The sequence below is a fragment of the Apodemus sylvaticus genome, chromosome 13, assembly GCF_947179515.1.
Source record: "Apodemus sylvaticus chromosome 13, mApoSyl1.1, whole genome shotgun sequence".
NCBI classification, from domain to species: Eukaryota; Metazoa; Chordata; class Mammalia; order Rodentia; family Muridae; genus Apodemus; species Apodemus sylvaticus.
Window position 1 is genome coordinate 6,067,281 of NC_067484.1, and position 27,480 is coordinate 6,094,760.

Below are 27,480 nucleotides of genomic sequence, written 5' to 3' on the forward strand. Positions count from 1 at the left end.
TCTAATCCAAGTGCATATTCTCTCACAATATTTCATTGATGACCTGGTTAATGAGAAAAGAAAGAAAGAAAGTGGTGCCTATAAAGGTTATAATAGTCATTTAATTGAGAATCTGTGATGAGAAAAATAATACTACTTATACTTAAATCCATTATCTTAGTGTTGGGTATGGAACTACAAAATTAAAAATGCTGGTCATAAATCAATGGGGGAAAACAATAAATTCTGATCTGCACTTCATTATTTGCATCACAATCACCAAGTAAGAATTTGATTAATATTAAAAACAGAAGCTTCTACTGCCTGATGAATTGATGTTTTATTATTCATGAGCATGTGATGCCTTAAGAAATGGGAGAAATAGCAAGCAGGCCATAGGAATTAATGAAAAGGATCATATCTAAGCTGTTAAGAAACAAAAGAAGAGGAAGTGTTGAAATGTTAGTATGTCAGTAGAGGAGAACCATAGAAAATAAATGTCCACAAAGGTGAAAGAAAAGAATTTCATAAGTTTTATATACCAGGGATATCTGTAAAAATTATTGTCTCTCTGAGGATCACTCTAAAAACAGAATTTCATTCTTCAGGGCCTGTATCTTAATGGGAGCAAGACCTCTACTAATGTCCATAAACTAAAAATGAGCATGCTGAATAATTGGAATCCTAAGCTCTGGGTTCTATCTCTACAACTGATTTTTCTAAGTTCACATGATGTCAGTATAGTCTGATTTTAATAAAACAGATACCTAGAACAGTATAAGGGCCGACAGGTTGGAGCAAGGGGAAGGGGCTTTTTTTTTCCACCATCACATCAATGTTTATCTATTTCAAAGCTGATGCTGAAAGGTGCAATTTGAAGTTTGTCCAGAGTACTGTGATTGTTTCTAAAATTTGCTTTTGCTTGAGACACTGCCCAGCAGGAGCTCTACATCTACAAGATGATGATGACAGCTTACAGTTCTGACCCCAAACTTGCACCTGGACAGAAATGTTTCTTTTCTGGCTGTGACTCTAAGCCTTGTGAATATTCTCTCACAGTATTTCACTGATGACTGGTTAAAGAAAAAGTGCAGAAGAATTCCATTTAAATGGGAAATATTTTTATTTTTCATTAATTTTAAGGTGCCTCAAAATATTATCAACAGATAGTATTTTGGGATCATTTTAGTCCCTTAGGAATTCCATCATTGGACTGGAGAGATGCCTCAATGGTTAAGAGCACTGACTATTCTTCCAGAGGTCTTGAGTTCAATTCCCAGCACCCACATGGCAGCTCACAATCATCTGTAATGGGATCAAATGCCCTCTTCTGGTGTGTCTTAAGACAGTGATGGTGTGTTTACATAAGTAAAATAAATGAAAATCTTTAAAAAAGAAAAAAAAGGAATTCCATCATCTTTTTAGCCATAAATAAAAAGGGACAATAGTCTAGTAGAAACAAACAAGGGAGTTAAAGAGTAACACATTTATTTTGATCTTTGATCATGAAAATTAATATTTAGATTTATACCTGTGGGTATTATTTATATAAGTATAGAAATTGAATTTGAAAAGCAAAATCAATGTGTGTAAATATGTGGATGTATACAAAGAAAAACAGTTGGACTCTTCTCACCCCAATCCTTCGGTTGTGCTCTGTTCCCAAATAAACTCAAAACACAATGGTCATCAAAACTATTCTTAATTTATTAAGGGAAAATAATTTGAATCTCAGGTATTCTTGAGCCAGTATTTGTTTGTTTGTTTGTTTGTTATATCTTAAAAACATAGGTGGCTTAATTTACAGATAGACTTTGTATCTGTACTGATGGTTGTCAATTCTCGGAAAGGTATTAATAATTTATCCTTTAGATTTTTGTTGTTGAGGGTTTTTGTTGTTGTTGATGTTGTTGTTGCTATAATGAGTGGAGATTTGCTCACTATTTTTTACATGAGAATATGACTAAGAAACAGATGCCTCTAGTAGACAAGTGTTTCACCTTAGTTTCCAAGTATTACAAGCTAAGGTTTTTATAGTTTGTAAAACTTAATAAACAAAGTATGTCCTTACTTAAATAAATTTGTCACACTTTCATTTTAGATCTTCAATCTAAGAAATAAATGCCATTGTCTAAACCCAGGAATATCCCAGAACAGAATGGTCACCAGAATTAGATCCAGTTTTCCCATGCACTAATAATATGTAGTAAATACTTATTTTACCATGGTGATTGCATGCTGTCATATTTTTTGAGCATATTGGCAAATAAGTGCACTAAAATTTTGTAAACTTTTTAAACAAAAAGAAATAATTATAGGTTATCATTTATTTCCTTAAAGACATACTAATATTTTTATTTCAATCCCTCATGGCTCTCTGAAATTCTGCTCTTAAGGAATATTATTATTTTATTATAAGTAAACAATTTTTTCAGCATTTTTACATAATGTTACTGTGTATAGGAAAATAATTCTTAGAGCCAGTACTGGTAGAAATTTCTTCTTCTTCCTCAAACCAAAATCTATGTTAATTTTATATTGTTATTTTATAATAATGGTATTATATAAATGAATAATGAGATAAATAAATTACAAGGAAATCCAAAAAAATATGATTTAGTTACTTTCTTTTTTATTTTCTAAATTCTTTGTTTACATTCCAGATGATCTCCCCTTTCCTAGTTCCCCCTCCCCATAAGTCCCATAAGCCCTCTTTCCTCTGCCCATTTCCCAATCAACCCCCTCCCACTGCTCTGTCCTGGTAATCCCTACATTTCTGCAACAAGCCTTTTCAGGACCAGGGCCCTCTCGTTTCTTCTTTTTTGGGAATCATTTGACATGTGAATTATTTCTTGGGTATTCAGAGCTTCTGGGCTAATATCTACTTATCAGTGACTGCATTCCATGTGTTTTCTTTTGTGATTGGGTTACCTTGCTTAGGATGGTATTTTCCAGTTCCAACCATTTGCCTAAGAATTTCATGAATTCATTGTTTCTAATAGGTGAGTAGTATTCCACTGTGTAAATACACCACATTTTTAAAATCCATTCTTCTGTTGAAGGACATCTGGGTTCATTCAAGCTTCTGGCTATTATAAATAAGGCTGCTATGAACATAATGAAGCATGTGTCTTTATTACATGTTGGAGTATCTTCTGGGTATATGCCCAGGAGTGGTATATCTGAGTACTCTGCTTGTACAGTGTCCAGTTTTCTGAGAAACTGCCAAACTGATTTCCAGAGTGGTTGTACCACCTTGCAATCCCATCAGCAGTGGAGGAGTTTTCCTCTTTCTCCACATCCTCAACAGCACCTACTATTGCCTGAGTTTTTGATCTTAGACATTCTGACTGGTGGGTTTTAATAGATAAACTAAAGTTGTCAGGAATTTTTTTTTAGAATCTTGGTAGTATTAGTCATAAGTACTTCTGGTATGCCTGAATATTAGCCAGAAGCTTTGTGGTGTCTGTTTCTCTACTGTGTTCAGCCTAATTAATGGTTGAGCCTAACACATTTTTAGCACACTTATCAATGGCTGCCATCTGTTCTGCTGAAAATACTAGGAGGATTATTTCCTCTCACTCTATCCATTACTTTATTTTCTTCTTAGAAATAGGAACCACAAAAGTAAGTAAAATGTGTAAACTGACATTTCTGTAAACTTGAACACATGGTATTTTATAACTTAAAAAATAATCATAAGAAACTTGGGAAGTAATTCACTGGGTAAGCATGCTTGTTCAATAAAGATGATGATCTGGATTTGAATCACCAGAACTCATGGAAAAAGTCAGGCATGGCTGAGCCTACTGGTAACCCCAGCTTTGAGGGCAGAAACAGATGAATTTCAAGTTCTCACTAACCACTTAGGAAAAGGAAATGGCAGGGCTTACTTTCAGTGGAACATTTGTCTCAAAGCAATAACTGGGAGAGTGACAGAGGAAGACAGCCAGTATCCTTTTCTTGCTTTTTTCTGTGCATGGACCCATTACACTCACTCACACACACACACACACACACACACACACACACACACACAAAGAGAGGGCGGAAAGAAGAGAGAAAGAATAAGTACATAATACCCTCCAAGCAAATTAAGACAACCTGATAAAATAGCATATACTCCATAGACATACCTAATAGCAAAGTATTGGTGTACATAGCAGGATATTTCTACTAAGGAAGAAGGATCTCCAACATAGACCTTCCTCTCATGCATGTACCTCCTAATAAGTGAATCACTGTGGTGTTTATGATGGAAGTCACTTTTCTGTTCTTGGTACCCTATTTCTAAATATAGCTTGTACAGCACAGCATCATTTAGCAACCTGGAGGATTGATGTGAATATATGGATCTTCACATGTCTTCTTTTACTGTGCTTTTATTAAAGTGATGACTTTGAGAATTGACAGTGTAGCTATAGCTCATATAAGTTCAAGGGTGTTAATTGCTCAGGTGTGTACATGAATCATAATGCTTGCATTTGAGACCATTATGAGTAATGCTATCACAAATGTAAAGGATACATGTATTTTTCTCTTGGGTACATAACACAGAACAGAATTGCTAGTGCCTGTGTAGATTTCTGGAGACATCACAAGATTTCCCATAGTTATCGTCTTTCAGACTCACTATACAGACACTCTCTAGCAAAGAGAAGCCCATGAACCCATCCCGACCTGCTCTTTTTCTTCTTTTTATTTGTTGGGAATGAGCTGTCATGTTGTGTTTCTAGTTCAGATTACTTCAAGTTTTAAGGGATTTAGCACATTCACAAATTTATTAGGCACATGTAAACTCCCTTTTTCATAAGTGGCAATTAAAGTATCCTGCTCTTTTTAGAACTAGTCTTTTGAAATTCTTGGAGTTCTTTATACTAGAAAAGTTTGATTTGGACTAATAATTACAATGAAGCCCTTATCAATTGCTTTATGTTTATTTCTTAGAATATTCATTCCTGACATAAAAATAAATATTCAGCTAACTGAATTCCTTCTCTTCTTATATTTTAGTGCTCTTTTTTTCTGTGAGGTCATTTACATAGTAATTAGTATCTGCTTTTATTAAGGTTTAATTTACAAAGTCTTGAATATTTGTGTCATGTATTTATCTGACTCCTATAATTGAAACTGTGTGGCATCATTTTGAAAACCTGAATAACTTGTGTTTAAAAGAGGTAATGAGAGAAATCTTGAGAATTGGCTCCATGGTTAAGAACATATCTTCTGTTTCAGGATACTTGAATTTGGCTCCTAGCGCAAATATTGTGTAGCTCATATGCCAGTAATCCTAGCTCCAGCAGTTTGAATACACTCCAGCATGTATTCATGCATATATGTATACTATCAAACAGACATGCATTTATACACATAAAAATAAGTATTTTTAAAAGAGCATAATTGGTAGTCAGCTAGCATTGTATCAGTTGTTTAAACAGAGGTACTATGCTTTAAAAAGAGAATGTGTAGCCCAGGCTGGCCTCGAACTCGTGATCCTCCTGCCTCTGCCTCCTTCAGCAAATCCTACCGGCGTGCGCCAGGACCTCATAAGGTTACAGAGTTTCTGTAAGGCAAAGGACACCATCAAGAGGACAGATCGGCAACCAACAAATTGGGAAAAGATCTTCACCAATCCTACATCAGATAGAGGGCTAATATCTAATATATATAAAGAACTCAAGAAGTTAGACTCCAGAAAACCGAACAACCCTATTAAAAAATGGGGTACAGAGTTAAACAAAGAATTCTCACCTGAAGAACTTCGGATGGCAGAGAAGCATATTAAAAAATGCTCAACTTCATTAGTCATTAGGGAAATGCAAATCAAAACAACCCTAAGATTTCATCTTACACCAGTCAGAATGGCTAAGATTAAAAATTCAGGAGACAGCAGGTGTTGGAGAGGGTGTGGAGAAAGAGGAACACTCCTCCACTGCTGGTGGGGTTGCAAATTGGTACAACCACTCTGGAAATCAGTCTGGCGATTCCTCAGAAAACTGGGCACCTCACTTCCAGAAGATCCTGCTATACCACTCCTGGGCATATATCCAGAGGATTCCCCACCATGTAATAAGGATACATGCTCTACTATGTTCATAGCAGCCCTATATATAATTGCCAGATGCTGGAAAGAACCCAGGTATCCCTCAACAGAAGAGTGGATGCAAAAAATGTGGTATATCTACACAATGGAGTACTATTCAGCCATTAGAAAAAATGAATTCATGAAATTCTTAGGCAAATGGATGGAGCTAGAGAACATCATACTAAGTGAGGTAACCCAGACTCAAAAGGTGAATCATGGTATGCACTCACTAATAAGTGGTTATTAACCTAGAAAACTGGAATACCCAAAACATAATCCACACATCAAATGAGATACAAGAAGAAAGGAGGAGTGGCCCCTGGTTCTGGAAAGACTCAGTGAAACAGTATTCGGCAAAACCAGAACGAGGAAGTGGGAAGGGGTGGGAGGGAGGACAGGGGAAGAGAAGGGACTATCAGGGAGTGGGGGGGCTAGAAAAGGGGAAATCATTTTAAAAAAGAATAAATAAAAGGAAAGAAAAGAAAAGAAAAAAATGAGAATGTGTAGGGATATTTTAGCTAATACTGATTTTTTAAAATGCTTTTTGTAACTTTTGATTTAAAAATGTAGAGGCTACACATGTTCAAAAATTCAGAATTTTTTATATATTCTGTGACACTAACTTCTGATTATCTTACAGAGTCTTCATCTCTGATTTTGCAGTTTACTTCAGTGTCCACCTTGGGAATACAAGCACAATTGCTTATTCGTTATTATTTAAGTTTTACCATATTCCATCATTACTCAGAGTTTCTAATGACATCACATAGGAACAGAAAACAACATCCTTTCATAAGCCACTCCCAAAAATTCAAATTATTTCTCTTACTCTGGTTTCCCTGTTCACTATTTGGGCATCTTGCAACTCTTAGAGAACTTGGAAAAATTCCAGTTCTCAGGCAAGGTACAAACCATCTAACTTAAAATGAAGAATGATTCTATTAGAATTTCAGTCTGGAAAACAGAAAGTTCAAGCCACCTTGCTGTGATGCAAAGGGTTCTATTGAGTGGAATCTGTTTTCACATGGATGGATGGATGATGGATGAATACATGAGTACGTTTCTGATATTCAAGCATACATAACAGAAATTAGGTATAAATCAGTAGCCAGACTTACATTCATGTTAAACATAATAAATGTAAATCTTTCCTGGTGATTAAGCTTATTTTTAATAATGGTTATATTTCACATATCCAAAACAAACTTCTGTGGTAAAAATAACATCATTAACTGCCTCTTGAAAGTTACAACATGATTTTGCCATATTTATGTGAGGTTCGGCTTTATATATTTGTTACTTTATGCCCAGCAAATAAACAATGTATCATTTATGTGTATGTAAGTATGTGTGTGTGCATATGGAGAGTGAAGGAAGGAATATTACTTTCAGGAGAAAACAAAAATATAAGTCACTCAGATAAACCATATATATATGTATATGTATATGGAGACAGAGAGGCAGAGACAGAGAGAGACAGAGAGACAGAGACAGAGACAGAGAAATATTCTGTGACTTCCTTTATGGCAATGAACTGTCAACTTTGGCAATTCCTATAATCAGAAATTCTTCCAAGTACTAAAACCCTGTTTTACTGAAACCAAGGTACATTAGGTCAAGGGCTTGTGATAGAATAGGTCTATTAAATTTAATGTTGAGTATGTTAAACTTGTGAATGAGTCCTTGATAAGTAAGATAATCACAGCTATGAAGTAAAGCCAATGAATCTGCTGTCTAGTTTTTCCTGGTAAGTCTTAACTGGAAAAAGATGGCCTTGTATAAAATCACCTTGAAATGGTGAAAATGCTAAAAGAAAAAAAAATGTCATGTGGTGAAAGAAGTTTTCATCAGAAGAAAAGGGCATGTGATTATGGAAAGCTGGAATGGGCCAGTTGGAGATCTGTAGGACTTCTAGAATTCTGGCAGCAACAAGCCATTTTCTATAAGAAGACCCAGAGGTCATCTTTTAGCCTGGTTGCTATGACAACCAGCTTATTTAGAAAGAGTTTCTTTTTATTTTTATTTTTATTTTCTATATTCTTTGTTTACATTCCAAATGATTTCCCCTTTCCCTGATCCCCCCTCTCCATATATCCCATAAACCTTTTTTTTAATATTTTTATTTTCTATATTCTTTGTTTACATTCCAAATGATTTACCCTCTCCCGGATCCCCCCTCCCCATATGTCCCATAAACCTTCTTCTTTCCATCCCTTCTCCAATCACCTCCCTCCTTTTTCTCTGTCCTTATATTCCCTTCCAATGCTAGATCAATCCTTTCCAGGATCAGGACCCTCTCCATACTTCTTCATGGGAGTCATTTGTTATGCAATTTGTACCTTGGGTATTCAGGGCTTCTGGGCTAATTAATATCCACTTATCAGAGATTGCATTCCATGTGTATTCTTTTGTGATTGGGTTACCTCACTTAGGATGATATTTTCCAGATCAAACCATTTGCCTAAAAATTTTGTGAATTCGTTGTTTCTAATTGCTGAATAGTATTCCATTGTGTAAATATACCACATTTTCTGTTTCCATTCCTCCTTTGAGAGGCATCTGGGTTCTTTCCAGCTTCTGGCTATTATAAATAAGGCTGCTATGAACATAATGGAGCATTTGTCTTTATTGCATGCCGAGGAATCCTTTGGGTATATGCCCAGGAGAGGTATAGCAGGGTCCTCTGGAAGTCTCATGTCCAGTTTAGAAAGAGTTTCTTAAAGAGAAGGTGAAAATTTCAGTTCTTATCCCAAGATAGAATGTGCATAATTCCGTAAACCAAGGTGGCGCCTGAAGCAATGTTAACTGCCAAGGGACATATAGTTGACGAGGAGGCTATCTACAGCCCATAAATTATGTCATTAAGGAGCCAAAACCAAAAGATTTGCAACTATCTATGCCATTGAAATGGAAGAAATATCTAAAGAAAATGTAACTACCCCCCATTTTCTACAAAGGACCCACAAAGGTCATTAATTGATGTTAATTCTCATGGGATGCAACATTAAGGCATTAAGGTGACTAATTCACTCATGGGGTTCTTTTTCACTTTGTCAAAAATTTTACACTTTTTATTTAAAAGCAAAATAAAAACTTTTTCCTTTCATATGTTTTTTTTTCCATCCTAGTAATGATTTTCTATTTTCAAGCAATCATTTTTCTTTCTCCTATGTGGAAAGTCTCCAAAATACTCATTTAAAGAATTAGTTTTTGGCCCACATTTCACTATTGTGGTACCCTAAAAAAGCTGGTTTGATGAAAAGATCAAAGTGAAGATGTTTCCTTCCCATTTGCTTCCTATTCCTGCTGCAGAGGAGGCATTAAGTTTCTGACTCATACTTAATTTTCTTCATATCAATAAAACAGGTGACATGTGAAATGTCCCCATGCTGTGGTCTTAGTCATTATCTTCTTTTATTTAAATTCAAAGCATTTATAAAAATTATGACTAAAGAAGAAATAATTCAACGTTTATTAAGTATTTTCTTTTCAACTTTAAATTTTCAATTAGAAATTACAATAAAAATAGCAGGTCCATAGCCATGGTTTATTCATATTATTTTCAAATTAAAATATATTTTAGTGACATCACTGTCAGATTTTCCTTAGATGTTTAAATATCAAAAAACAAGACAAATAGAAATTGAAGAATTTTGTAGAAAATAATTGCTAGTATACTTAAAAATTTTCAAGCTTATGAATAACAAAACAAACAATAACAAAACTCAAATGTCTAAGAAACTATCACTGATTGGAGTTTTAGAAGGTACACTTAGTCCCTGAAATAGAACAGGATAAGAAAAATAGAGTTAATTCTGAATTAAATTAGTTTGTGCTTAACATATTTACAAATTATTTTAATATTTTGCCAATATGAATACATTCATTTTGAAAGTCACTCAATAGTCTCCTAAGGGTTTTGATATTAAAAACGGCTTTCAATATATTGGCACTCATTAAATAATTTATTTATTCACTTTAAACCTCTATCACTGTCCTCTAGTATTGGTCCCTCCCTCACACAGTCCCTTTCTCTATCCCCCTTCCCTTTTTCAACTTAGAGGGTAGAGTCCCCCACTGGGTACCCCTACCCTGGCACATGAAGTCTCTGCTAAGTACCTCTCTCACTGATGCCAGACCAGGCAGCCCAGATACGTGAATGCATTCCACAGATGGGCAGCAGCTTTAAAGACAAACTTTGTCCCAGCTGTTGCATGACCCACATGAGGAGCAAGAAACACATCTCTTGATCCTGAAACATCCCATTCACTATCCCACCGAGCTCTTTCCCTCTGTCTCTTATAAACATTTGTTAACTCTTCTAAATGAGATTCAAAAATACTCCTGGGGCCTTCATTCTTGTTTAGCTTCTTTGGGTCTGTGGAGTATAACCTGGGTATCCTGTAGTTTGGGACTAATATCCACTTATACTTATAAGTAAGTACATAACATGCATGTCCTATTAGGTCTGGGTTATCACATTCAGGATGATATTTACTAATGTCATCCAGTTGCCTATAATATTCATGCTTTTAAGAGCTGAGTAGTATTCTATTGTGTATCTATTCTTTGGTTGAGGGGCATCTGGAAATTTCTGACTCTTACAAATAAAGCTGTATGAATATAGTGTAACACATGCCTTTGTGATATGAGCAGCATCTTTTGGGTATATCCCCAGAAGTGGTATAGCTGGATCTTCAGGTAAAAATAGTCTCAATCTCCTGAGGAACTGTAAGATTGACTTCCAGAGGGGTTGTATAAGTATGCACTCCTACCAGTAATAGAGGAATGTTTTCCTTGTCCACATCCTCACAACATATGCTATTGTTTGGGTTTTTTTTTTTTTTTTTTTTTTTTGTCTTCACCATTGTGCTGGGTATAAGATGTGTAGGAAGGAGTCTCAATGTTGTTTGGATTTGCAAGTGCTTTTCAGCTACTTGAGATATCTCAGTTGAGAATTCATTCTTTAGCTCTGTATCCCATTTTTAAATTGGGTTATTTGGGCTGTTTGTGTCTAACTTGTTGAGTTCTTTATATATATTTGATATTAGTCCTCAGTCTGATGTAGAGTTGGTGATCCGTATAATTATCTGGGTTTCAGTCTTACAGATCAAGCTATTTTTTCCCAGAAGATAATTATTCTCAGGGACAATCTAAAAACTTTAAATGATTTTCAGAAGTTATTGGGTGACATTAACTGGCTTCGGCCATATTTAAAGCTTACTACAGGAGAATTACGACCTTTATTTGATATTCTAAAGGGGAATGCTGATCCTACATCCCCTAGATTATTAACTTCAGAAGGACTTTTGGCTTTACAGCTAGTGGAGAAAGCTATTGAAAATCAATTTGTTACCTATATAGATTACTCTTTACCTTTGCATCTGCTAATTTTTAATACGACTCATTTGCCTACAGGTTTATTATGGCAAAAGGCTCCTCTGATGTGGATTCATTTGAGGGTGTCTTCAAGGCGTAATATCTTGCCATATTATTAGGCAGTAGCCCAAGTAATTGTGCTTGAAAGAAAGCAGGCACTAACTTATTTTGGTAAAGAACCAGATGTTATTATTCAGCTTTATGATGTAGATCAAGATGCTTGGTTAAAACAGCATAGCATAGATTGGTTGCCTTCTCAAATAGGCTTTGAAAGGACTATAGATAACCACTATCCTCAAGACAAATTGATAAAGTTTTTAAATATGCATGAGGTTGTATTTCCTAAAATGACATCTTTACAGCCATTGCATAATGCTCTTTTAATTTTCACAGACGGCTCTTCCAAAGGAAGAGATGGATATCTTGTTAATAATCAACAGGTGGTTATAGAGACCCCTTGGCTTTCTGCTCAGTTATCAGAGCTGACAGCGGTATTAAGTGTCTTTCAATCGATAGATAGTACTTTTAATTTCTTTACTTACAGTGCTTACGTTGCATTTTCTATACCACAATTAGAAACCTGTGGCACATTTAATTTTAATACGCCAGCTAGATCCTTGTTTTCACAATTGCAAAGTATCATTCTTGCTAGAAAAAAATCCCTTTTATATTGGCCATATACGAGCTCACTCCGGTCTTCCTAGACCTTTGGCTCAGGGTAATGAGTGCATTGACAGAGCTCTTATAGGAGAGGCTTTAGTTTTAGAACCTGTAGAAATGGCTAGACGTGATCATGATACATTTCATCTTTCTAGCCATACATTAAGACTCCATCATAAGATCACAAAGGAGCAAGCAAGAATGATTGTAAAACAATGCCCTAATTGCCTTACTTTAGCACCAGTTGCCCATTTAGGGGTTAATCCATGTGGCCTTATGCCCAATCAAATTTGGCAAATGGATGTAACTCACTATGCAGAATTTGGAAAATTAAAATTTATACATGTTTGCATACTTGCTCAGGACTCCTTTTTGCCTCCCTGCATTCGGGAGAAGCCTCTAAAAATGTAATTGATCATTGTTTACAAGCCTTTAATACCATGGGATTACCCAAGGTCATTAAGACAGACAATGGACAAGCCTATTCTGGTAAGAATTTTATCTCATTTTGTAAAGAATTTTGTATTAAACATAAAACTTGAATTCCTTATAACCCAATGGGTCAAGGAATTGTGGAGCGTGCTCATCACACCCTTAAAAACTGGCTTTTTAAAACAAAGAAGGAGAATCTATACCCCCCCAGGTCCCCCAAAGCACATCTTGCCTTTGTCTTATTTGTTTTGAATTTTCTGCAAACTGATGCTAAAGGTCAGTCTGCAGCAGACCGATATTGGCACCTAGTTACTTCCAATTCCTACGCCATGGTTAAGTGGCGGGACCCTTTAACTAATACTTGGAATGGTCCAGACCCTGTTTTAATTTGGGGGAGAGGGTCAGTTTGTATTTTTTCTCAAGGAGAAGATGAAGCACGTTGGCTTCCAGAGAGATTGGTAAAACAAGTAAACACACCCTAAAGCTGCTGGTAAGTATAATTAATTCACAAAGGCATTCCCTAAGTGCTTCTCACTTACTTGGGAAGAAAGGTTCCTTTGTGTTCTTACAGTTAATTTGCAAGCCAGGCCTCCTGCCTGAGCCACAAATTTGCAATCAAATTGAAGGCCTTGAGCCTTCCAATACTGACCAAACAGGTTTTTTTCTCTTAATCTTTTGTGCTTCAAGCAGGTGTCTCTCAGATTCAGCACTCAGAAGATCAGCCTCTACAGCAATGGCCGCCAGGATGAGGATGGGTGATTATAAAGGCCAGCCAGCCAGCCAGCTCATATTCACAGAGCATTTACTTTACCAGTGGATCCTCAAAAATGAGGCTGCATAGTATTCGGAACTATGCATGTTTGTTAATATAACAAACATGGGCATCAGTTTGAGGTGCGAGGTGAGGCACTGCAAAGGAAAAGGAAAAAATCCTACCCCCAAATTTCCATGAAAAGCATGTCTGGCTGCATAGGGGTTGACATTGAGAGGCTGTCCTTAAATTATTAAGGCAGTCTATTTCTCCTCCCCCGAAAAAGATGTAGTTTAATGTTTAAGGGTGTCAGACCTCTGTTTTCCATCACTGGTAAAAGCCCATCGTCCATTGGACGAATATATTTATATCCACTGAGTTGTTAAAAATTAATAATTAAGGGGGAATTGTCCCTTCTCCCCCCCCACAGCATTTAGCTGTGACATTCCTGGCCTGCAGCCTCCACCCTTCCCCTGGTGTTATCTCCCGCCCTTGTTCCGCTGGGGATAATACAGCCACTTTCACCTTAACAACCAAGGCTGCCTCAGGGCAGTCTCACCTGGAGACCAGCAGAAACCTACGTGACTGGAAGCACGCAACCCGCTGAGAAGAAGAACCAAGGAATTCTCGGCCATTTGGGGGGCAGGGTTGTTTTCTAAAGACTATATATATTGGCTAAATGATAGTAAAGTCAGTCTCTATCGGCAACTGTCTTCTTGACTCATTTCCCTTCCGTCCCCTTTCCGTTTATTCCTAGAATTCTCTTCCAGGTATCTGGTTCGCATGTGGCCACGGGCAGCTACAAAGATCTATTCCCAATCTGTAGACTGCCATTCTGTCCTATTGACAGTGTTCTTTGCCTTACAGAAGCTTTACAGTTTCATGATGTCCATTTTATTATTTGTTTATATTAGAGCCTGTTTACAACATAAATCCTCTCCAAAAATAAGTGGCAGGTCTTTCATCTTGGAAAACAGTTTATTTCCTGAAAACTTAAAAAAAAAAATGGTCATTTATAAGTGGTTGTTCACTTCTGTTATAAAAACTGAAGTATAACACAGTATCAAAATAATTATATCTATTATTTTAATTATTTGTTTTTACTTGTTCTGCAATAATAATGAATGAGTTAACAACACTCAAAGACTTTCTCACTCATAGTTAACTCACTTCTTTAATTAAACTTAAATTTACACAAGTTGAACGTTATAATGCCTTCATATATGTGGATTTCTATGAATATTTTAAGGACTCATTTGATATTATGGTAATTACCATGATGTGTTCAATAGAGTGACCATTTTTCAGTACAAAAGAACAAAAATAGTTTTAATAAAAATTGGCATCAAAATTTCCTTCACGAGTCACAATACATCTATACCAACTAGGGAAAGTATTTCTAATCTATATAAACTCCACCTTGCATGGTATATTTGTATTTGTGCTCATGAGCAGTTAAGTTCCTGTTCAGGGTAATTTTCATTATATACAAAGAACTCTAGAAGTTAGACTCCAGAGAAACAAATAACCCTATTAAAAAATGAGGTACAGAGCTAAGCAAAGAATTTTTACCTGAGGAATATCAAATGGCTGAGAAGCACCTAAAGAAATGTTCAACATCCTTAGTCATCAGGGAAATGCAAATCAAAACAACCCTGAGATTTCATCTCACACTGGTCAGAATAGCTAAGATCAAAAACTCAGGAGACAGCAGGTATTGACAGGATGTGGAGAAAGAGAACACTTCTCTACTGCTGGTAGGATTATAATCTGGTACAACCACTCTGGAAATCAGTCTGGCGGTTCCTCAAAAAACTGGGATTAACACTATAAGAGGACCCTGTTATACCACTTCGGTGCATATACCAAGAGGATTCTTCAGCATGTAATAAAGAAACATGCTCCACTATGCTCATATCAGCCCTATTTATAATAGCTAGAAGCTGGAAATAGCCCAGATGTCTCTCAGTGGAGGAATGGATACAGAAAATGTGGTATATTTACACAATGGAATACTATACAGCTATTAAAAACAACAAATTTATGAAATTCTTAGACAAATGAATGGAACTGAAAAATATCCTGAATGAGAACACTCACTGAAAAGTGGATATTATTCCAGAAGCATGGAATATACAAGACACATTTCACATATCAAATGATGTCCAAGAAGGAGAAAGAACAACATATGGATAATCTGGCCCTTTGTAGAAGGGGGAACAAAAGGAGATCTACAGAAGGAGATACAGAGACAAAGGGTGGAGTAGAGTCTGGGAGAAAGACCATCCAGAGACTATCCCACCTAAGGATCCATACCATATACAGTTATAAAACCTTGCTGACCAGAGCTGGATATAGCTGTCACCTGGGAGGTTCTGATAGTACATGAGAAATACAAAGGAGGACACCCTCAGCCATCCATTGAGCTGAGCACAGGATCCCCAATGGAGGAACTAGAGAAAGGAACTAAGGGGCTGAAGGGGTTTGCAGCACCATAGGAGGAACAACAGTATGAGTCACCCAGTACTCCCAGAGTTCCCAGAGAGAAAACCATCAAACAAAGAGTTGATTAATTAATTAATTAGAGTAGGTAACATGGAGTTACCTATGCAGCAGAGATTGGCCTTGTTAGACACTGTCTTAATTAAGGTTTTACTTCTGTGAACAGATACCATGACCAGTGCAGGTTTTATAAAAGACAACATTTAATTGGGGTTGGCTTACATGCTCAGAGGTTCAGTCCATTGTCATCAAGGCAGAAACATGGCAGCATCCAGTCAGACATGGTACAGGAAGTGCTGAGAATTCTACTTTTTTTTTTTTTAATTTAGAAACTTTTTTATTCGATTGTTTTTATTTACATTTCAAGTGATTTCCCCTTTTCTGTCCCCCCCACTCCCTGAAAGTCACCTAAGCCCCCTTCCCTCCCTCTGTTCTCCCACCCATCATTTCCCAGTTCCCTGTTCTGGTTTTGTGCTATACTGCTACACTGAGTCTTTCCAGAACCAGGGGCCACTCCTCCATTCTTCTTGTACCTCATTTGAAGTGTGGATTATGTTTTGGGTATTCCAGTTTTCCAGGCTAATATTCACTTATTAGTGAGTGCATACCATGATTGATCTTTTGAGACTGGGTTACCTCACTTAGTATGATGTTCTCCAGCTCCATCCATTTGCCTAAGAATTTCATGAATCCATTGTTTCTAATGGCTGAGAATTCTACTTCTTCATCTGAAGGCTGCTAGTGGAAGACTGACTTCCAGGCAACTAGGATGAGTGTCTTAAGCCCAAACCTACAGAGACACACCTACTCCAACAAGGCCACAACTCTTAATAGGGTCACTCCCTAGGCCAAACATATGCAAACCATCACATTCCACTCCCTGGGCCACATAGGCTTGTTCAAACATGAGTCTAAGGGGGCCCATACTTAAACATAGTATAATGCGAAATATGTTTTTTAGTCCAACTTCAATAGTCCCTGTAGTCTATAGCAGTCTCAACAGTGCTAAAAGTCCAAAGTTCAAGGTCTCTTCTGAGATTCATTCAATCACTTAACTGTAATTCCCCCAAGCAAGAGAGGAAACCAGCTAGACAAAGTCCAAACTCTGCATCTCCATGTTTGATGGCAAAGCAGTCTTCAGCTACCCAACTCCTTTTTTATCTTTTTTGGCTGCAACAAGGTTCTTTCTCCTGGGCTTGTTCCACTTCCTGTTAGCAGCTTTCCTTGGTAGGCATCCTGTGGCTCTGGCAACTTTAAAATCTTGGAGTCCCCAAATCAACGTCAGCTTCACAGCTTCTTGTTCCAGTGTCTGAGATCCACACATGATCTCTGTGCATCTCCAAAGAGCTGATGTCACTTCTCCATCTCTGCCCTCTAAGTTCAGATTGATCCACTCTCCTGCTACTGCTGTTCTTGGTGGTCATCCCATGATACTGGCATCTCCAATATGCTAGGGTCTTTGACTGCAACTATGCTTAACCAAAGACTCTTATAGACTCTCTTCATAGTACCAAGCTTCAACTCCTTTCCATGACCCCTTCAGTCCTAGGCTGTCAACTCCAACTTGGGCTGTCAACTACAACTGAAGCTGCACTTTGACCAGTGGCCTCTCATAGTTCCAATCCTCATCTGTTCTTCATGGTGCCTTCATGCCTTCAAAACCAGTACCACCTGGATGATTCTTACACATTACCAAGTATAGCTGCACCATGAGTTAAAACCTTTCCTATCTCTGGAACACAGCTTATTTGTGCTCTCAGAAAACACGTCCCAGAAGATTTCACCTAAGTGATGCTGGTCTTTTCTTAATCACCACTAATTTCTTCCTCCAGCTAACCAGCATCAATTGTCCCAGTAGTTTCCTTCTCCTCTTGAATATAAAGCCAGAGTCACATGGCTGAAGCTGCTGAGTTCTGCTGTTTGCAGGAGCTGGAACATTGGCCCCCATGTTCTATTACATTATCACTTGCTTCCTTTTTCCAAGCTCCTTCACTGCCTAAATTGGCTGTCCTGAATCTTGCTCCATAGACTGACTTTGAACTCAAGAGATCTGCATGCTGGTCTCCTAAACACTGGGATTAAAGGTGTGGTCCACCAATCCTGGATTTGCTTCACCTAGAATTTGCTCTGTTCTAGGCTGGCCTCCAACTCAGAGATTTGCTTATCTTTGCCTCCTGGGATTAAAGGCTTGTACTACTGTGCCTGGACCAGATTTAGGTGGGTGGAATCTTGCCCCAAGGTTACCACTCCCTTACTTCAATTTAATATCCTTGAATTCAGCTCCATTTCATTTCTTGGAGTCCCTTTAATACTCAAACTATAAATTTTGTACTTTTCGTTTCTCAGCTTGATATGTTTGTTCAAAATTCTCTTCATCAGACTTAACCAGAGAATAAAGTCTTTGTTGGGCTTTTTTGAGACTTCCTTTGCAGATGCAATTAATATAAATCTCTTTACTTTAGCCCTCAGCAGTCTCCTCAGACAATGGAAAAAAGCAGCAGTGTTCTTCACCAAACATCACAAAAACAGTCTCTCAGTCACATATTAAAGTTCTTCTCCACTGAAACCTCTTGGGCCATCAGGCCAACATAGTGCAAATGACCCTCAGCACCACTGTCTTCCATATTCCTACTAGACTGGCCCATTAAGCCCCATTTAAAGCATTTCATGGCTTTCCAAATCCAAAGTCCCAAAATCCACATTCTTCCAAACAAAAGCATGGCCATGCCTATCACTGCAATACCCCAGTACCTGGTACCAACTTCTGTCTTAGTTAGGGTATTACTGCCATGAACAGATACCATGACCAATGCAAGCTTTATAAAAGACAACATTTAATTGGTGTTGGCTTACAGGCTCAGAGGTCCAGTCCATTGTCATCAAGGCAGAAACATGGCAGCATCCAAGTAGGCATAGTGTAGGAAGAGCTAGAAATTCTACATCTTCATCTGAAGGCTGCTAGTGGAAGATTGATTTCCAGGCAACAGGGGTGAGGGTCTTAAGCCCATACCCACAGTGACACACCTACTTCAACAAGGCCACACCTCCTAATAGGGTCACTCCCTGGGCCAATGATATGCGAGCCATCACAGACACCAAAAAGGAGGAAAGGTCCTTGGTCCTGGAAATGCTTGATGCCACAGTGTAGAGAAATACCAGGACAGGGAAGCGGGAAAGGGTTGATTGGGGGACGGGGGAGAAAAGATGGCTTATGGGAATGTTGGCAGGGTAGGAGGGGACCAGGAAAGGGGACAACATTTGAAATGCAATTGAAGAATATATCTAATTAAAAAAAAGAATAAACATCATGACTCAACAAAGTTAGTCAACGTTTTAAGCACAATGCTGGGGGAAGAGTTGCCTGGGCTTTACAGCATACATGTATAGTGAGAAGGGAAATGGCTATGATAAAGTAATACAATACGGGTGAACCTTCCCCACCATTTTATAGTGGGACAGCAATGTTTAGGTCTTCCAGGAACAGGGATTGTGGGAAGGAACAAGAAAGTTCCTCTTGGTTCTATAGCAATAAAACCTGAGAGCCTTTCTACATTCCAGTTTCTTATTGTGATGCTTAACAGAAAAACACTCCGAGACTTAGGTTACAGTTATATATCCATTGTTTTCTCTCTCATGTCAGGAATTTGTAGGGGGACTGGTTCTGCTGTATTCATAGGTCAGCGCCTTGTGCAATCACCATCAGAGACTCTTCCTCTGAAATCAGATGGGAACAAATACAGAGACCCATGGCCAGATATTATACATAGAAAGTGTCCAAATGAGATGTCTACATCAAATTCCTCCCTTCAGAAAAGGAGGTGGAAAGAATGTATGTGCCAGAGGGGATGGAGGACACCAGGAGAACAAGGCCTCTGAATCTCAACTAAGCAAGACAACTATGAATTCACAAAGACTAAAGCAGCAAGCACAAGGCCTAAACCATCTGTACTGGGTCCTCTACATTTATACATAAAGGCTTTTAGCTATATACTTTAATGAATAACAAGTAGGTTTCTGATTCTTGTGCCTGCTCTTAGAACTCTTTCCCTTCTGGTAGGATGACTTATCCAACCTCAATATGATGATTGTCTTACTTTACCTTATTTTATTTATATTTGATGGTATTGTCTTAGAAACCTGTTCTTTTTAACTGAGAGAGGAAAGGAAGTGGATCCAGAAGTGGGGAGGTGGCAAGAAACTATAAGGAGTTAAGGGAGGAAACTATAATCAAGATATAGGATATATCATATGTGAAAAGAATAATGTAGACTGGGTAATTTTTTTATTGCACTCGATATTAATTAAACTAAATTTTCATCTTCATTTTTGTGAACAATGGTGGATAACTAAGTCATCAAGCAAATGAAGGACATAGGATTGTCTTTGGTGCCACACACAAGAAGCATTAGTAATCCTGCTATGGTAAAGTATAAGAAATTCCCACCAGGCATCTCAGTTGTGATCTAAAAATGACTGAATTCCTTGGAATTAATAAATTTTGTTTTTGGAAAGATCCCTACAAAACAGACTAGTCATTCTACTGTTTGTGTGTAAGATTATAATACTCTTCACACTTTGGCATGTATAATAACTGAGCAAAAAATGCAATATAACCATATCTTTTTACACTTTGCAAATGAGTAGCAGAAGATGGCTGAATAAACTTAGTTTTCATTCAAATTTTTATTATCCAGTGGTCTCTGGACATTCTTGTGTTTTCAGGAGCATAAGCCTATGGATAATAAGCACCCTTTACTCATGTACATGTGCCTCACTGTCTCTATATTTTCTCTAATGAAACATGTACATATCTGTTTCTTAAAAAATTCCTGCTCAGATTCATAGGGATAATTTTTCATTTAAACACTATTTTTATTGCACTATGGTCATAAACATCCTATCAATGCTATAAATAAAATACCATCTATCCATCTATCTATCTATCTATCTATCTATCTATCTATCTATCTATCTATCTATCATTGATATACCTGTCATCTCTATGTCTGCCTATCTCTCATCTTTCTATATTCTGTCTAATATATCTGTCATCTATCATCTAATATCTACCTCTCATGCATCTGTCTTTCATCTATCATATCTATCATCTATTATCTATCATCTACCCAATCTATATATCATCTATCTATATATCATCTATCTATTGACATCTATCTATCTATCTATCTATCTATCTATCTATCTATCTATATATCACCTATCTATACATTTATCTCTGGCATCTACATTAATAAGCCTAAGCTACCCCAATAAAGTATCACACATTATTTGGCTTAAACCACAGAAATTTATTTTTTCTTTCGCTTGTAGACGGTTTTCTCATTTTGTGCTTAGGTACTCTCTCCTTTTTAAAAAGGAGACAGAGAGGAAACAGGACGATCATGACTATATTCATGAAAACTCTAATTCTATCATTAAAACTTACCTCCACAAACCCTTCTAGAACTATTACATATCTTTGAATAACATCACATAGGATTCAGTGTATGAACTTTCAAGAGACATAACTCAGTATGCCACCAATTTCTGATAAAAGTAAGGTTCCTTTTCAAATGTACTTTAGGTGTTTTCTGCAGGACATCTCTTATAATCTAACTGTGCAAGTTCTATAGTAGATTGAAATGATCTACTGAGAAACTTAAAGTTGAAGATAAGCTTAAATAAATTATTTGAGACAAGTCATTTAATTATTATAAAATATTCACATGAAAGTTATCTGTATTCTTAGATATTATAACACAAGGCTCCAAATTTTAATAAAATAGTTTGATTAAAGCCTAAATTAAATGATTTCTTTAGCACAAAATTACATCATTTGTCATATAGAGAGGAATTTTAAGAAGGGAACAAATATTTCATTTCTATTTGTTCTTAGTATACTATGCTAAATGTAAGCATACAACTATATGGTTCAACAATATCTGAACCATCCTGAAAATTTATAGAAGCTAAATTTGCATTCAAGGGAACACTTGAACATTTGGTACTGATTGGTCATATATATTTATTTATATCAGAATCATGGGAGACTATTAAATTTTTATTTGTGAAAGGTAGCTTTTAATAACAAAATATAGGTAAATGTGCTTGTTTTTCTGAAATGTTAATCATTGCTGTATTAACAGCATTTTGTCTATTTTGTATGTGACTGTCCTTTGTTAATCAGACTCCTCTGTATGCACTGTGATATAGTAAGTTAACTTTACTTTCTCTTTACTATTAACCCTAAACTTAAATCATTATTTTTTCTTGAATAATTTAAAGACACATGTATAAAGGGCTTGATAGATTGTTTAAAATTTGAATGCTTAACAAAAAGAAATGTGGAATTTCAAGTACATTGTGTGAAATCCCAAAGCCCATCTTTGTGAAATCATTAATATGTTCTTTTGTATTGTTTGAAATGTTTAAATGGTAAGCTAATCTGGATAGAATTTGTGCATTTGATTATTTTCTTTTTTTTTTTAAGTTGAGACATTTATTTTTCAATTTTTTTCTTCCCTCCATCTTTTTTTTATTCGATATATTTTTTATTTACATTTCAAATGATTTCCCCTTTTCTAGCCCCCCCCCACTCCCCGAAAGTCCCATAAGCCCCCTTCTCTCCCCCTGTCCTCCCACACACCCCTTCCCACTTCCCCGTTCTGATTTTGCTGAATACTGCTTCACTGAGTCTTTCCAGAACAAGGGGCCAATCCTCCTTTTTTCTTGTACCTCATTTGATGTGTGGATTATGTTCTGGGTATTCCAGTTTTCTAGGTTAATAACCACTTATTAGTGAGTGCATACCATGATTCACCTTTTGAGTCTGGGTTGCCTCACTTAGTATGATGTTCTCTAGCTCCATCCATTTGCCTAAGAATTTCATAAATTCATTGTTTCTACTGGCTGAATAGTACTCCATTGTGTAGATATACCACATTTTTTGCATCCACTCTTCTGTTGAGGGATACCTGGTTTCTTTCCAGCATCTGGCAATTATAAATAGGGCTGCTATGAACATAGTAGAGCATGTATCCTTATTACATGGTGGGGAATCCTCTGGGTATATGCCCAGGAGTGCTATAGCAGGATCTTCTGGAAGTGAGGTGCCCAGTTTTCTGAGGAAATGCCAGACTGATTTCCAGAGTGGTTGTACCAATTTGCAACCCCACCAGCAGTGGAGGAGTGTTCCTCTTTCTCCACACCCTCTCCAACACCTGCTGTCTCCTGAATTTTTAATCTTAGCCATTCTGACTGGTGTAAGGTGAAATCTCAGGGTTGTTTTGATTTGCATTTCCCTAATGACTAATGAAGTTGAGCATTTTTTAAGATGCTTCTCCGCCATCTAAAGTTCTTCAGGTGAGAATTCTTTGTTTAACTCTGTACCCCATTTTTTAATAGGGTTTTTGGTTTTCTGGAGTCTAACTTCTTGAGTTCTTTATGTATATTGGATATTAGCCTTCTATCTGATGTAGGATTGGTGAAGATCTTTTCCCAATTTGTTGGTTGCCGATTTGTCCTCTTGATGGTGTCCTTTGCCTTACAGAAACTTTATAATTTTATGAGGTCCCATTTGTCAGTTCTTGATCTCAGAGCATACGCTATTGGTGTTCTGTTCAGAAACTTTCTCCCTGTACTGATGTCCTCAAGGGTCTTCCCCAGTTTCTTTTCTATTAGCTTCAGAGTGTCTGGCTTTATGTGGAGGTCCTTGATCCATTTGGAGTTGAGCTTAGTACAAGGAGACAAGGATGGATCAATTTGAATTCTTCTGCATGCTGACCTCCAGTTGAACCAGCACCATTTGTTGAAAGGGCTATCTTTTCTCCACTGGATGTTTTCAGCCTCTTTGTTGAGGATCAAGTGGCCATAGGTGTGTGGGTTCATTTTCTTGAATATATGTTAGAATTGGGACTCCTAGAATAAAAATATAGTGCCATTATATACAGCTTTGCCATGTTTAGCAAATAATACTTAGTCTATACGACAATGTGATGGAGGATAGCATCTTATGGAGAATTATCTGTACACTAAAACTTTGGCCTGGCTTTTCAAATCCACCCCCTACCTCAATTCCTTGCTTTACCCTTCTTCATCAGCAGAGCACTAATTAATTTGTCCAGGTCATGTGATGAGTAGATAAAGAAGCTGTGATGTCAAAATAAAAAAAAACTAATAATTTCTCTCAATCTATCAGTTGCTATATGGTATCAATTTTCATATAATTTTATATGATTTAGAGAGGGACTCATAAGGTTCTATACCTCCTTGAAGAACCACTGGCAGTGTATGGTTTTCTGAGGAAGAGGGTGCTATTTTTTCAGATTGGTAACTTGCCTTTGTTCCAGTAAACAACCTCCTATGCTGAGGAAAGATACTGATTAAGCATAAAAAGATTTGCAAATAGAAAAGTTGGAAGAACACTTTCAGCAGGAGAATGACAGAGATGAGAAATCAGTGTGGTAAAAATGTCTAAAATTCATTATTAAGGTTAAACAAAACTTTGTTGATTCCATATTGTAGCCATCAACAGAATTTCATTTGGAAGTTGCAGTTGGTGAAAGTCCAATAAATAACAAAGAACTGCCATGTCATGTGCTAAATACAATGTGTCAAATATCTGTCTAGCAAAATTGAGTAGTTCCTCATTTGCAGGTGTATGGCTATTAACTCTTTGGCAAAAATGATCTAATTGCAGAGATGGGCAGACATGTTATTGTGTGCTTGGAGCTCAACATCACTCTTGATGTATTTTTCAAGACTAGCAGAAGATCTAAGAAGCAGGAGCACTGGGAGGGCTTTCACATTGTTATTTTACTTATTATGCTTTTAGTCAGGAAAAGTCTTTGGTGATAGCTTGGAGAGTGGTTTTTAACATGGAAAATGCTGTCTTTCAGTAAGAACCAATGTTCATGGGAATAATTTGAAAGAGTTACACTCTGTTACACTCTGTCTTCTACTAGCAGAGAAAGGATGTGGCAACTATGTACTTTGAATAAAGACACAGAATATAAACATGGTGACTAACATTTCTGAAATTTCCGTTGATGAAATCTCTCCTCATGCTGGTGGAGCAAATTTCTCCAGGAATATAATACACTAAATTTATAAATTAAAAAGTGGTGGGCAGCCAGGTGGTGGTGGTGCACACCTTTAATCCCAGCACTTGGGAGGCAGAGGCAGGCAGCTTTCTGAGTTCGAGGCCAGCCTGGTCTACAGAGTGAATTCCATGACAGCCAGGACTACACAGAGAAATCCTGTCTGAAAAAAAAAAACAAAAAACAACCAAAAAAAAAAAAAAAAAAAAAAGCAGTGGCCATTTTGAATTACCAAAATGCTAATTACTAAAAAGAAAGAAATGCATTACTAAAAAGAAAAAAATGCATTTTTACTTCTTTGTTTTCAATATATCTACAGAGAACATGTGATATTATACAGGAAAGATTGGCATTGATTATCTCCATAAACAAGAACATGATCCCAAAACAACAAACTAAGCTTACATAGTGATCATTTTAAAAGCTAAAACCAAAGAATCAGAAATACATGTACTCAAGATTTTACCAGTCTTAAATTTATCATAATAGGAAAATAGTAGTACCTATTTATAGCAGTAACTAGTATGATTCATGTGTAAATAAACTTTTAAAATATATTGTATTTTGTATAGTAAATATTTAATATATCCTAGTTACTATAAAACAAGGGAATTACATGAGCCCAAAATGAAGCTATATTTTTTCTGTTTTCTAAGTTACATTGTGATTATTTGTTGAAAATCCTCAGTTTGTGTAAGACAATTAGAAATTTTTTCTTAGACCTTATGAAACTAACAGTGTGTATCTATTTCTGTACTAAATGCTCCCAGCAGTTGGAAATGAAGTTAAAATTGCCATTATGTGTGCAGTATTGACAGCAAAATGATTACTTATACTAAAAAGTATTAATTCCAACAGATTGACACATTGAATTTCACATGCTATATTATGTTTTCAAATTGTGCTGTAATTTCTATTAGTCGCATACTTTCCTTTAAAGAAATCATTCTATGAAGTAAAGGTAATTTTAGAAGCTCATCCCTAATGGAATAGTTGAATAGATAAAACCCCAAATGCCAGTAAACTCATAGAAGTGATGGATAATCGAATTCATTTATTTGCTTTCAGATATTCAGACGATGCTGGTTGGTTTTTAAGAAGGCTTCTAGCAAGGGACCCAGAAGGCTAGAAAAGTTTCCAGATGAAAAGGCAGCTTATTTCAGAAACTTTCACAAGGTAAGTCACACACATAGAGAGCTCCCTGGGGAACAACACTTGACAACTGTGGAGACATTTCTTTTATGGATGAAATCTACAGAAAGAAAAATTCATGGCCAAGATAAAATGCTCCTGTTTTGCTAAAATGCAAAAGTTATTTTTCTTCCTTATCTTAATCATCTGCTGTAAATTCCAGCTATATTTCTGCAAAATGAAAGGCTCATTTTTATGGCAACTTTGCAAAATGAGATGACTCATAACTCAACTTGATCCTTTCTAAGGTGCTGAGTGGGCACTTTCCCTCTTTCTAGATTAATTGTGCATTTGCTACTCTGATTTAAACTATGGGCAGTATATAGGAAATAGCATTTATCATACAAACTTTAGCAGTGTTAAACACACTGTTAATATAGATAGCATTAGCCGTTTACTCAGCAAATTAAGAAAAAATGATCATCAAATATGCTGACAGGTAGATACTGCATAAATCCCAGGATTGAAAGGATTAGGACATGTGGCCCTTTTGGATTAGGTGTGGTTTTGTTGGAGGAAATGTGTCACTGGGAGTGAACTTTTAGGTATCGGAAACTCTTTCTGTCTCTGTCTCTGTCTCTGTCTCTGTCTCTCTCTCTCTCTCTCTCTCTCTCTCTCTCTCTCCCTCTCTCTCTCTCTCTCTGTCTCTCTCTCTTCCTACAACCTGCTGCTTTAGATATAAAACTCTTGTATCTTTCTCTAGTATCATGTTTGCCTTATTGTCACTATGATACCCACCATGATGACAATGGACTAAACTATAAACTAGACTCAAATGTTTCCCTTTATAGGAGTTGCCATGGTAATGGTATTTCTTCACAGGATTAAAAAGAGTCTTGTGGCATGGCCATATCACAAGAGATATGTCACTGTAGGCAAGCTTTGAGAGTTTAAAGCCATTTCCAGCTACTTTCTCTGCCTTTTGTTTAGAATTCAAGATGTAACTTTTTTTCGTTTTTATTGATTATTTTATTTATTTACATTTCAAATGTTAGTCCCTTTCTCAGTTTCCAGTCCAAAAGCCCTCTACCACCTCCTCCCTCCCTCCTGCCTCTGTGAGGGTGCTCCCCCACCAGCCCACCTACTCTTGCCTAAGTGGCCAAGAATTCCCCAATCATGGGTCAGCAAGCTTCCACAGGACCAAGGGACTCCCCTGCCAGTGATGCCAGATGAGGCATTTCTCTGCTACATATCCAGCTAGAGCCATGGGTACATGCTGTGTATTTTTTGGTTGTAGGTTTAGTTCCTGGGAGCTTTGTGTGTTTGTGTATGCGTGTGTGTGTGGGGGGGGGGGTTCTGGTTGATTGATATTGTTCTTCCTATGAGGTTGCAAACCCCTTCAGCTCCTACAGTCCTTACTCTAACTTCCCTTGGGGGTTCCCCCCACTCAGTCCAATGTTTGG

The 27,480-nt window shown here is 36.9% G+C and overlaps 1 protein-coding gene across 1 annotated transcript in view; it reads left to right on the forward strand.

The window, feature by feature from the left end:
• Dok6 (docking protein 6) overlaps window positions 1–27,480 on the forward strand; it is a 564,609-nt gene that overhangs the window by 148,623 nt on the left and 388,506 nt on the right. The window contains exon 2 of the mRNA XM_052155464.1: window positions 25,955–26,062. Within this exon, the coding sequence (XP_052011424.1) occupies window positions 25,955–26,062 (108 nt within the window). The remainder of the gene's footprint in view (window positions 1–25,954; window positions 26,063–27,480) is intronic.